Source organism: Amblyomma maculatum, unplaced genomic scaffold (assembly GCF_055883805.1).
Source record: "Amblyomma maculatum isolate TAMU_Amacu unplaced genomic scaffold, ASM5588380v1 scaffold_13, whole genome shotgun sequence".
NCBI lineage: Eukaryota > Metazoa > Arthropoda > Arachnida > Ixodida > Ixodidae > Amblyomma > Amblyomma maculatum.
The window spans coordinates 24,489,270-24,503,002 of NW_028146738.1; the positions used below are offsets into that span (position 1 = coordinate 24,489,270).

Genomic DNA, 13,733 nt, shown 5'->3' on the forward strand with positions numbered 1-13,733 from the left:
ACGTTCGCCAGAGTGAGGCATTCGACGATTGAGCTGAAAATTATTCGCACCATGCACGCCATCAGCATCGCGAGGCGAGAGGTCGTGTATCTGTGAGCCTCATCAGTAAAATAATTCAGTCGTGTGCATGCCTGTGCAGAAGTAGGGTCTCTCGTAGCAGCCAGCTTAGCTTGAAGGCGGGAACCATCATATCAGAGTGGGGTATATTAAAATGAAGGCATTACTTGCGGGCAACAAGAATGAAAGTGAGCATTTAGCTTTAAAGACCACCAATAATGCACTATAAGCACTCTTTAGGTGTGACAAACCAGCACGATTTTCTTCCCTCATCATTAATCCTAAAGAAATCAATGGTGCCACTTAGTGGGCTCAACTTACTCTGGCGCACATCTGGTCAGAACATCATAGTTATATTCACGCTGACGAATCTGAGTCAGCTCGGGCATCCGCTGCAGCTGTAGTCATACCTGCTCAGAAAACGACTCTCCATTTCCTTTTGGAACATAATTCTATGCCAACCGCTGCTGAACTTGTAGCCCTTTGGGAATCTATTCGCTGCATATGCAGGGAACCACGACAAAAAATAGTGTATATTCACGGACTCAAAGACTGCACTGCAAATTTTGGGAAATTCTTACGCCACATCGCCTACCTATCTCTGGCACTAAACATCATTAATCTCTTTACATTTTCCCGACTGCAAGGTCACAGGATGATGTTTCGATGGATCCCTTCCCACTAAGGGCTCCATTGAAATGAACAGGTCGATGTTGAAGCAAAAAGTGTCCTCATCTATGGCCTCCAAACAGCTGCGCCTTTTTCAAGAGCGGATACGACGTGTCTTCGTACAAACTGTAGGAAGAAAGCCGCGACAGCTTACGCTTACTGGGCCCAGCTAGACGCCCGACACATCCGTATAAGAAGGCTCGATCGAACATTGTGATTTTATGTTCCGCGTGAAATTCCACGCAATCATGCATGCTTGCTACATAGACTTCGTTTAAACGTGGCTTTCACGCGTAGGTATCGCATTTATTTTGCACAGGTGGCCTCTCCGGAATGCTCAACTTATGGCATCCCCGAGACTGTGGACCATATATTATTGGTGTGCCCACTGTATGTGCGTGAAAGAAATGTGCTAGCCGTTTCCTTGAAGCGTTTGGACAAGAGGTATCTGTCGGAGGAGCTGCTGTCGGCGCTTGGCAGGACAAGGGGAAGGGTTTCAAGGCAGTGCGGGTTCTTTGCCGTCTTTTGTGCGCCACCAGACTTTATTCGCACTTGTAAAGCAAGTTGTCGTGCCTGTATATATATTTCATATGCCTTCTGCCACATCGTCACCCATCATGATCCTCTTCCTTCTCCTTTTCACCTTCCCCAGTGCAGAGTAGCAGGCTAGATTTTAATCATTCCGGCACCTCTCTGCCTTTCCTTTCAATAAATTCATCTATCTATCTATAATTGGGCTTCACAAACAGGAGCATGGCTGTTATATAGTTCCCTTCTCTAAAAATACGCTCCGTTGATCCCTCGGAAGAAGGAAGGAGATGGAGGACTTGGAGTCAGCAACATTCATGTGGCATGATAACAACATTTACACAATAAGATTAGTGAAGAATTCCAAGCTCTAATTTTTTCTTATCCCTATGTCGGCCGCGTGCCTGTCACTCAAAAGAAGAAAACAAAGTTTTTGAACCTGGCTGACTTCGGCTGGCAGCGTGAGGGCGTCATGCATCCAAGAATTCATAAAGTTCCCCTTCGTACCAGCGCATCTGACAGCATGATGGGCTTTTTCAGTCACTTCGAGCACTGCGGGCAGCAGAAGATGCCCAAGTTCCTCTTCATCATCGGTGCTATCACCTGCTGCGCACTGTTTGCCATCATATGCGATCAAAGCGAGGTGAGCTCGCATCTGAGGCCATTTAGGGCTTCAGATATGTTCAAGCATGCACGGGTCTTCAGTATGTATGGTGCAAATGCGGCTCCAAAACGTTAGTGCACATGAATTGTGCAGTACCTGACCTAATCAGTGAAAAAATAGGCGAGAGGAAGCATCTCTTATATTAAGGGTGACCGGTATCCCTCCTTCAGAACTGCGCTTTGGGTATCTCGCAGCACTGAATGAACCACCAACCCGTGAAATTTCCCTAGGCTTCGAAATACATAATTTGGACGATTATTTCGCCGCGTCCTGCCGAGTCCTTTCATGTCAGCTAGCGCCGGCCCGAAAATCAATGTCGATGCACTTTATGGAATAAATGATTTTGGGCGGGAGAGCAAGTGGCAGTCATAGCTAGAAACTGGAGCCATGGCAATTACTATCGAAGGAGTAGAGGCGTTTATCTTATATGAAACGAGTTCCACTTCACACGCCACGCCTGATACTGTGACTGTCCGGAACGCTGACAATGACTGAAATTGCGACGGGTATCGAGCTGCAGTCTTGATTCGATCAGAATTTGGAGGCGTAATAATGGGTACTTGTTAGCATAGCGCCACCATTTATCCTGCGATTTCGCTTGCCGCATGTTTGGTAAGCATACACGGATGAGAATTGGACTCGCTGGCACGCATACACCACATGCAGTTTTTTGTGTGTTTTGCTTAGGTTTCATGGCGCTTAGTAACACAGGAAAGTCTTGTTTTATTTATTTAAATGCGCGATCGTTTTATACAAGGTTTTACAGAAGGTGGAAAATAAAAAGTGTCTCTTGCCGCCAATACAATCTGAACTAACAACCCCCGATGTCGCGTACTCTACCAACTGCTTTCCATGTTGTTGTTTTGAGTAACGTGTAATGCTAAGCCCGAGCTTGTTGCGCAGAGCCTCGTTCGGCCGTAGTGGGGGACGTGTAAGTCATATCATAAACCTAGTTACATGTTGAGGACACACCCCGCCCAGGTGGCGCAGTGGGTAGTGTGCTCGACTATACTGTTCCCAAGGATACGAGATCGAATTCCGGCCTTGGCGGCCGCTTTTCGGTGGAGTCGAAAAACCAGGTGCCCGGATGGCGTGCGATGTCAGTGCGCGTAAAGGACACCAAGTGGTCGAACTTTCCGGAGTTTTCCACTACGGCGTCTCTCACAGCCTGAGTCGCTTTGGAACGGTAAACCCCACAAACCAAATCAAACCATGTTGAGAACATTGCCGAAGGGCCAACGCGGCAGCCTTGAAGAGCTTTTTCTTGCAAAGATTGTACTCTCATACCATCACAATCATAGAAAATAACAATGCCCTAGACTTCCCTTGATTTCTGTGGCTTTTGATTTATTTCGTACAAGAATTCAAAGTGGGCATTTGCAACAGACGCCGACGCTGTAAGCTCCTGTTGTGACTTCGACTGCGGCCCTTACTTGAAAGCGCAGAAATAGACAGTTTACGGACAGCTTCGGCGCACGCGGGGTTGAGAACAGAAAGCGACGTGAGTTCAGGGAAATGGTATTCTTCGTGTAAAACTTTTCGACCCCTAAATATATTTACCGAGAACTGCACACTTCGGTGTATAAGGTCTGATCTTGACTGGTGCCTTGCTTTGATTTGCTTCCAAGCACAAGGCCTCCGTGGGAGTCGCAGCAACCCTGATGGAAAGAGCACTCAGGAAGGAGCGTCACATGGTAATTTCGTAGGCCTCCATAGAAAATAAAATGATGCTAGAACGTTGGCCACATGGGTGGGTTCTATTGGCATGGCCCGACGCCTGGCTCTCACTTGAGGCTGACTTGGGCGTCCCCAAATAGAAACAGGAAGACGAATAGCTTCAAGAGTGCTCGGTGTGCGTAGGCCCTCCCCATGGCATTCCGCTTATCGGTAAGACTTTTTTTTTTTTGTTTATCGATATCGTCAAGTTACGTACTTGAGTTTCTCTGACGGTGGGATATGTTTCTCTTGAATCTAAGCATTTAACGAATTCGGTGTTAAAAGATGAAGTAATCCAGTGGCAGAATTAACGAGTGGACCTATTCATTAAAGGCACAACACGGTTGTAAGAGACACCAACGATGCTGGATAAAATGTGAGCGATGATGTGCTCAACTGCATTCAGACTGTATACTCAGCGCAAGATCTCTCTTTTGCCTTGGTATTTTACAGGACGCCCGCAGTGCATATTGCCTAGTTTTCGTGTCTCTGCTGCTCCTGACGGAGGCGCTACCAACTCAAGTTACCGCCATGATGACGCTTTTCTTCTTTGCGGAGTTCGAGTTCTTGACCTCCTGGGATTATCACTTGCCGGTGAGCATGCGACTTTCCTTCTTTTGGTGATTCAGTAGTGGGCCTACAAGATCTACTGTACCAGGAGTAGTAGGCGGCTGTAGTAAGTGGCTGTTGATGCTGAATAGTATTTTTGCAGTAGCACTAGCACGAAGTCAGTGGCTCTGTTGGAATCATGGCGGCCTCATTTCTAAGGCAAAATGCATGAACGTTCGCGCATCGAGATTGTGGTTAAGGCAAGCGATTTTCGAACTTTCGTAGTTATTTACGCGGTCATTGAGTTGTTCGGATACGCAATAAGTAAAATTAATTCGCATATTGCAAGCATGTCAGGTCGACAGCAGTCTGAATACATTTTATCATCGCTTTGCAAGTTACAACATACTGCTAAGCTACTTAACAGAAATTTGGAAGAAAAGAAGCCATTACAACACAGTTGTTCGTAGCTGTTTTCACCGCTGAACAAGTAACTAAATCGATTCAAAAGCGGAATTTGTGTTCCTCATATCAAACCTCGTTCTTTTGTATCCCGTTCTGCCGAGAACCCTGTTTCCTTTTTTATAATTGTTCTATCGCTCCTATACTTCCTCGTTTATATAAAATATGCGAACCTTGCTGTTTCGCCGTGGCCGTTATACATGGCACTGTTCGAGCGACAATTTCAGGCTCTGGGTTTCACAGCGAGGCGCTGTCGTGACACTATAGCTTCTGAATCCGGATGCTTCCGGTTCGCCGGCAGGTCTCGATCGTGCACCTGGTAGCAATGGTCCTGGCCCTGGAGTCTACCGACTCCACAACGCTGGCCTATCGAGCCGCCGCCTTCGTGTTCACGACGTGCGGCACGCGACTGCGAAATATGCAGCTCGCCTGCATGGCGCTAAGCTGCCTGCTGTCGCTCCTCATGGAAGAGACGGTCGCGGTGCTGCTCATGCTCCGGCTCGTCCGCGAGGCGGTTTACCTGCTGCAGCAGGAGGGCATCCAGACGCTGCACCAGCGCGAGCTGCTCCGCAAGATGGCCGAGCGCATGCCTGCCCTGGCAGCACAACCGGCTGTTCGTGAAGCCCTGCTGGAAGGCGTCGAACAGGACAGGAGTGAGTGGGACGTGAGCCGCTGCAGGCGCTTTGCTTACCATCGAATTCACCCACTGATTCCTTTTCGCTCTGCTGATCTCCTCTGGCTGCTTCTCGGCATGCGTTAGAACGGACCTGGGAAAGTTTTCTTCGCTTCCTACGAGGAAGGAACCGACATTTTTCAACTACTAATGATGAAAACCACCGTAGTTAGCTATTTAGTAATTGGGGCAGGCAAAACGCCAAATAATGGAGATCGATCTTTGGAGGGGCGTTTCTTCTGATGGCATCCACTTACCGCCCTGTCTATGGCCTGAGGTAACTGGACGAGCAGTATTCTGTTTATATACTTTCGCAAAGGTAATGCATTCATGGCCACTGGTAATAGTTTGTTTACGCTCCAAAAATTTTACACCACAGCTAAAACTTGGACAGGCTTATGTCACTTCCAGCTATCACGTCAGCGGAGCTTAAAATGCGCAGAACCTTCAACGTAGGCTCGGGATACCGACACTTCTGTCTATTGTTAGAACGGACAAAATCTGCCTGATACTGCCACTCCATCAGGGAGATGACCTTGACAAATGTCAACAGGGAAGCAATCTCAACAATGCCGCTCCAGTTTCTAAGAAAGTTTGCGTGTTTGCAACAATGTGGGGCATACCATGGTTTGTCGTATATTTGAGAGCAGAAGCTCACTTTTCTTCTTGCTGCCCCAAGTAATGTCTCCATTTTAATATATCCAACACTAAGATAATGGTGATGAGAGCGTTTTATTTATAGAAAAAGTATACGGGAAGGTTGATCGTATTTCGTCACTCCAGGACTAAGCGTCCTCGGGCTGAGGCCGCCGCCCTGGCTATTTCCACGAGTGCTTGCTGTTCCTCGAGCACCGGCCTGTACTCTTCTCACGTTGGCTGTTTTATAGTGTTTAAGACACTATTAGCCTCTCAGGCCCATACCACATGTTACAAATCTACTTTCTGTCCGCAAAATTTAAATCCAGTTGAAAAGATTTCTGGTTTGATAGCGTGAAGCTTTGCTGGATTATTAAATGACGTGGTTTGTATTCTACGTAAATGACGATGCTCTGCTTTGTCTAATTCCTTGGCTGGGCCCGGGAACTTTTGTCGTGATAAGCACAAAATATATAACACCTCTGCATATATTAATAATGGCTCGGTATATCAAAGTCTTCAGAGAGGGACGAGGAGGGTCGCTGGGAGAGAAAAGCTAGAGCGGCGGCGTATACGAAGGCTCATTTCCCTCCTTAATGATGTCGTACCCACATAAGCTGTTTGCACTAAGAGCTTAACCTTGTTTCTTTCAGGATCTGGCTTTCTCGCGGCACGCTTATACCTCGCATATAATTTCTGTATGCAGTCAGGTGATCCGTAATTATATATTCGGAATTGGGATGCGAAGCTCATTGTGATTGCAACTTTTGAAATTATGCATTTTCCTCGCGCCTAACAGAAACTCCATTGACTATCTGCCACTGATGCACCGCAGATATTGTCGAGACTTCCAGTACGTGCAGTATCCACAGACAAGGCCCCCTGCAGTTGAGAGTATAGCTCCGGTCCATCACTTTGACCTTTTACCTTGCTTGATGTTGTGCCAACTCCATGTTTTTAGTCAGGAGAGTGAGGAGTAGAGTCCCAAATGATCTACTCCTTTGAGATATCTTGTCTCGCTTCCTCGTAGGCAGCTGATTTTCAGTATTCCAGCACCTTACACCAGCTTTCGTGCCTACCAATCTATCATATTGGCTATAGGTGGGAACTATCAGCTCGTCCGTCGTGTTGTACACCCCAAATTGTAGCAAGCGCTTTGTAAATGTCTTGATCGACAGACGCAGCCCCCTTTTTTTTACATTGTTCTAATTATGACATCTAAGTGTTTTAGGTTGCACTTCCTCATCCGAAGGTACCGAGCCACGTACGTAGTTTGGGGCTGAGTATGTATGATTGGACCAACGGACGAATATCGTTCTAGATCATTCCACTCTTTTTAGGGGTGATGCAGCCTATCATGAGCATTACTTGCTTGTTTTCTGTGCGCAGCTTAGTAATCATTCCTGCATTGGCATCTTTGCTGTTATCTAGTAGCCCCTATCAATGCTTTCTTCACCTCAGGGATCACAGTACCTTGTACCGTCATTTCGACAGGAGCTTCATCTCTCCTGCGCATGACAAGAGGCTCCGATTTTGGTTTGGTTTATTGGGTTTAACGTCCCAAAGCGACTCAGGGTATGAGAGACGCCTAGTGGCGGGCTCCGAAAATGTAGACCTCCTGGGGCTTTTTAACGTGCATGACATCGCCAAGTACACTGGCGCCTCGCTTTTCGTCTCCACCGAAAAGCGGCTGGCCGGCGCGGGCGAGATTCAGTCCCGAATCCTTGGGCACAGAAGTCGGGCGTCCTAACCATTGCATCACCACGGCGGGGCTCCGTTTTTTTCGGAGAGCAGCGCAGCCGTCACTCTTCCACATACTTCTCGACCGTCAAAGCAGCCTCTTGAATCACCTCTGCCAATCCCCCGCCCTCCTCTGGTTACCCGTATAGTGGTGTCGTCTCCACAGACGGCGTGCCGAATTAATTCTGTACTATGAAGTTGTTCTGGCAAACTAATAAGGTAGGAAGAGAAGAGAGAGGACTGCTTCTTGCAGCATACACGTAGTAGCCATAGAGAATGGTCGGGATCGCCCCGCTGCGGTGGCGCAGTGGTTAAGACGCCCGACTACTGTACCGGAGTACCCGAGATCAGACCCGACCGCCGGCGACTGCGTTCCGATGGAGGCGAAACGGAGCGAACGGAGCGGCGACCATGTGCTGTGCGATATAAGTGTACGTCAAAGAACCCCAGGTGGTAGAGATTTTCGAAGATGTCCCCTACGGCGTTTCTCATAGCTTGAGTCGCAATGGGACATTAAAGCCCTACAAACCGTAATGGCTGGGACCTCACATCTTCCATCCTTGTGTGGAATTGTCTACACTTTAAAGGGGTCGTGAAACGAAAATGTAGCAGCCCAGTTGCAATTTTCCTTGCTTCAGTAAACATTAGGTATGCCTATTCCAAAATATCTCGTCGAAATATTGCTTCTGCATTTAATAATACCATTCTGAAATCAAAGCATTTTTGCGTTCCTGAAGCGACCATGCGACCCTGTAGGCCGGAATTAGAAGTACTCGCCTACGTCATGTTTAGCCGTTTGGAAACGCAGACATAATCATTATTTCCCATACAATAATAGGTTGCTGTTAAAGTTCGCAAATAAAAATATAGTATATCAATTATTCGCTCACGCAAGCGCATTTCTTCAACAATACTGTCACGTGACGCGCGGTCGGCGGCGACGGCGGAGCAGGACGGGTGGTAAAGCTCACTTTACGGGTGGTGTCTGATTCTAGCTGCGCTCTGGAACAGAGCGAGAGGTGACGCTCAAGTTCAGATTTTCGGTAACGACGAATATACCTCGCTCCGCCGGGTACTCCAAATGACAATGGTTCCAATCTAATTTGTTGTTGTTATTTTCTTTTTCTTTTTTTGTGAACATTCGTGATGGAGCACAACGTCTTGAGCAGTCTCACCGGTACAACTTGGTTGTGCGGCCGCTGCTGTAATTTTTTTTTATTATTCTTGGCGTCATTAAAGATACGATCTAAATACGATTTCAGGGCAAAGAAATCGACAAGTGTGTTCAATCCGAGTGGTGGGTGGAGTGTTTCAGGAGCGGGCGCCGCGGCGCGTACTCGTATATTAGTTGCTCGCCTCCGCGCTGCATCACTGAGAATAGCGTGTCGAGCTTCGCTTCCTTTATTTCGGCCGGATGACCTGAACTATGGCACTACACGGAAAGCCGGAAACCGAAAAAAAAAAAAAAGGTTGCTACAATGTACTTGGGTGGCCCTTTCACCCTACGCGTTGTCGCAGCTTTGCTCCCCCACCTTCCCGACGCCTCTCTCGTAACCTTTCTCAAAAAAAGAGGAAGCATACTTCCTACAACGTCTACAGTGCTCAGACTTCGCCTATTTTTCCTGTCACCGTTAGGTTCTGGGTTTAGGCGTGTTGTGCGGGTTTGAGTGCTCGCTATGCCAACCGTGTACGTCGCGATCGATTGCAGCACGGCTTCTCCGAGTGGAAGTAACGTTCGCTTTCAGAAGTTTTGGCACACCGATTGGGTTCATGTGTTCGTACTACTTTCTACTGGAAGTCCTAAATGAACCTCGGCGTCATTCGAAGCCTCGGCATGGACCGGAAACGAAGAAAGCTCACCTCAAACGATGCGTCGTACCGACGCAAAACCGCTGGCCCAGTGCATTGGCAAAAAAAAGTGTAGGTCGCGTGATAAAGGCAGTAAACGTAGTTGCGATTTGTAGCCTTACAGATATGCTTATTTGAGAACTACTCGACTCGCGGAAGCCACCAGTTCTATTTGATTGTTTCCTGCCAGATTGCCCTCATAGCAGTAATATGCGCATTTTGGATTTTTTTTTTATTTTGGACGATACCGTGAAGCCAGCACAACAGGTGCCCCTACCAGCATATCGTACCACCCAGAACAGGCCCCTTGGTTCCACTTCGATCACGTTCTTTCCACAGCACTCATCTAGTCCCATAGAACCTGATGAAGACTCCAAAGAGGAGGATCATGTTGAGCAGAGCTCAGAATCCTTCACATCATTTAAAAGACATTTCTAGGGTAAAAATTGTTCACCTCAAAAGCTCATACGCCCCATGTCCTTGCATTACGATGGTGTGATTACCAGATCAACCATCCAGGAGAAATGCATTCACGCAAGTGTTATTGATTGGAAAGGCGGATAGATTGGCTTAAAAGTTTAATATCTGACCTGCTACAGAAAGAGAAGAACAACGAGGGTCGTGACTTGATTAAAATATATACAGGAATAGTAACTTGCACCACAGTCACGAGTCAAGTCCTGTGTCATGCAAGAAGCAGCAGAAAGCCTGCACTGCCTGTAGAGCTTTCCATTTCTGGCCAACCGGCCAATAAGTCCTCTGAGAGAGGCCTGTTGCCAAAACACTTCAAAGAAGTAACTCGAGTTATTGTTTTGCACGCATATACTGGGACACACCACTAGTACACGTTCCAGAGTCTCCGTAATGTCACATGTGGAACATTCCGGGCAGTCCGCCTGTCCAATTAAGTATAAATATTTGTGTGTGAAACCACATTTAGATGCAGTCTATGGAGAAAGCATGCATAATGGCATATAATTGGCAAGTGGGTATGGATCCACTAAAGCACTACCTTGTGGCCTTGAGCACAAGTAGATATAAGGAACTCAGTGATGTGTAGTGCCAAAGGCTGGTAAGGGTGTGGTGTTGAAAACTTCCAAAAATTTGTAATGCAGGCTTTGAAACTGTGAATTCACACCACTTCTAAAGTGGTTTCCCACAGATGTGGAAAGCCTCTTACCAAGGGGCCACAAGCTCAGCAGCGGTTTGTGGAGAATTATGCCCTTAAAAAAAAGATGAGTCATGTTCTGAGCGGCATCACCACAATTGTAGGCGACGCTTGCGGTGATACAGATCTGTGTATACATGGGTAGAGTTGTAATATTCTCACCAGATGTATGTCAGATTAAGTTGCTTGAATCTACTAATTGATATCTTGGATTTCTCCAGTATCCGAAGAACATGCAAACGCACCAAAGGTTGAGTCATTATACACAGAGGTTGGGTGGGGTGGTATGGGAAGTCGTAGCGTGATAGCATTTGTAATTAACGGCAGCGGAGTGTACGTGAAAAACTGCTGTTCAGCTGCTCATCATCAGTGGGTGGCAATGGTGTTGTGCAAGTAGTCGTAAATACACACAAAGTGGTTCGTGTGACAATTATGTAGATATTGGGCAGGCACGTGGCATTCTGAAGTAACAGCGCAAAACGTGGATGGGAGCACAAGACGAGAAGACGACACAATGTCTCATCGTCTTCTCGTCTTGTGCTCCCGTCCACATTTTGCGCTGTTACCTCAGGATGGAAAACCAACAAGCAACCTGCTATTCTGGCTAACATGCCATTGTTTGAGGTGCATTGCGGCAGCCAAGGTTTATCCCAAGCACCTGCGCTTCTATTTACATGTTAAAGAGTACTGGGAGTGGTGCTCATATGGGTGGGTACCATTTTCCTGGCTCGGGCAATCAGATTGCAGGCGGGCTAGCACACACAGCCCAAAGCACATGTAGAAGTTTGGACTGTCGAACCGCGAAGTCTTCAGTTCAATTCCTTCCCTTATATTTTTCAATTTGTATGAGTATCATACAGTCTGTGCTTGTATGGTTAAATTGCGAGGGTGTACATATCACCTGCGCTCTTGACCAACCTCACTCTGCATAAGTATTCACCAAGCAGTTTTCGTTCCATCAAAAGGCTTTCACAATATTCAGCGACACAAGCAGCTACTCAGACAGCATCAGTGTAGCGTTCTTGGAGCTTCACAAATCTGTGGTTACATTGTTTACTAGCAAAACATGCACGGTATGTAGATATGTGTACTAGGACGTATAAGATGCCGTGACAATGTGGACTGCCCTTACGTCTACAGCTGCCCTTTAATCCTGTTACATTCTAGCCTGCAGTCAATTCAGCAGCAAGGTTTCACAATTAAATCATCCCAACTTTATATTTCTAGACTTGACCCCAGCACCGACAAAGTTCATTGTATTACCAGCATTTTGGTGGCATATTCAACCAGCAGGCCAACTAACTCAACGTCATGCAGGTTCTAGTGCAGATGTTTTCATGCAAACTACGTATCATCAACGAAGGAGGCTTTACTATACATACCTTTTCAGCACGCTGTTTTATGACTGGTTAAAGTCTGGTACATTTCAAAGTATAAGGCACATATTATTGTATGCATGTCTACAGATTGCAGATTATGCTGGCTTGCTTCTGAATGAGACTGCAAAATGCTGGAAACAGTGGCCACCTTTTAAAGCAGCTTTTGCAGAAAACAGTTTGATTTTTCTATTCCCCATGAGCCACTATTTTTCGAGGCCGTGTAAAGGTGAACGCGGCAACTAGAAAATCTAGGTTTGTCAGTGCCACAAGGACCACCACTTTGTAGTACATTTGGGCATTATCTAATGTTACCAAATGAGTGTTAGAGACATGTTGCTTTCAAAATAATTTATTGGTTGGCCGCAGGTTCATCAGTGCATACAAAATTTTTAGGCTAGAAGGAAGTTGACCTAGAGCAAGACATCTTTTATTCACGCTTCTTTGCTGTCTTCCTCTCTCCTAATTATACAAATGTGTATATACAGCTTCACAATCATGATGTGTTGAGGTCAGTGCTAAATAAAAAAAAATGCATCCGACAAAGGTATAGTTAGAGATTGAGTACACAAAATTCATTCTAAGTGAGCCTAGATTCCAAGGGAAGGCAAGTATAGCAGGGGGCAGCAGAAACTTAGGCAGGCAGATAAAAAGTTTGCGAGGATCAGATGGATGCAGCTGACAGAGGATCGGGTTATTTGGATAGATATGGGAGAGACATCTATACAAGCAGGTATATACACAACTGCACAATTATGATGCATTTGCGGTCAGTGCTAAAAACAATTTCACCCATCAAAGGTATAGGTGGGGAGTGAGTACACAAAATTCATTCGAAGTGAGCCTATATATGTCTTGTAGATTCCAGGTGAAGGCAAGCGTAGCAGGGGGCGGCAGAAATTCGGGCAGACAGATGAGATTAGGAAGTCTGCGGGGATCATATGGATGCAGCTGATGTATCTGCGGTCAGTTCCAAAAGAAGAAAAATTCTACCCGTCAAAGGTAAAGGAAGGGAGTGAGTACACAAAATTCATTCTAAGTGAGCCTATATATGTCTTTTAGATTCCAAGGGAAGGCAAGTTTAGCAGGGGGCGGCAGAAACTCGGGCAAGCAGATGAAATTAGGAAGTTTGCGAGAATCATGCACCTGGCACAGGATCGGGTTATTCGGATGGATATGGGAGAAGCATTTGTCCAGCAGTGGGTGCAGTCAGGCTAGTGATATCAACAAGACTAACAACTGGATGAGTTGGTACTGATTCATCTTAAAACCAGCCAGAAGACGAAACACGTGAGAGGAGCACAAGACAAAGTTTGACTAAAAACTGAAATGTTACTGAAGGAAAGAGGCAAAAGAAGATTCGCACAGAAATTCACGTGCACGAAAAACCCCCAAAGCAGTGAAAGCGTGGAAAGCAGAAAGGGTGTAAAAAATCAAAATCTAAAGAAAGCAAATTCCTTATGGTCAAGAACCACTCGTTACAAAAGGGAAGCCACAGATCCAAGTCCAAAGGCACACTATACTGCAAAGGCTAAGGACGTGTGTGTGGCTAAGAAATCGGTCAGCAGCCTTTTGGGGCCTTTTTTACATGTGCATCTCTGTGCAAGTCTTCTTTTGCCTCTATCCTTTAGTAAAATTCCAGTTATT

At 46.4% G+C, this 13,733-nt stretch overlaps 1 protein-coding gene across 1 annotated transcript in view; it reads left to right on the plus strand.

Moving 5' to 3' along the window:
* The first annotated feature begins 1,777 nt into the window (after positions 1 to 1,777).
* Positions 1,778 to 13,733, plus strand: part of LOC146172388 (solute carrier family 13 member 4-like) — a 54,500-nt gene continuing 42,544 nt past the window's right edge. The window contains exons 1-2 of the mRNA XM_084585764.1: positions 1,778 to 1,897; positions 4,947 to 5,298. Of these exons, the coding sequence (XP_084441890.1) occupies positions 1,778 to 1,897; positions 4,947 to 5,298 (472 nt within the window). The remainder of the gene's footprint in view (positions 1,898 to 4,946; positions 5,299 to 13,733) is intronic.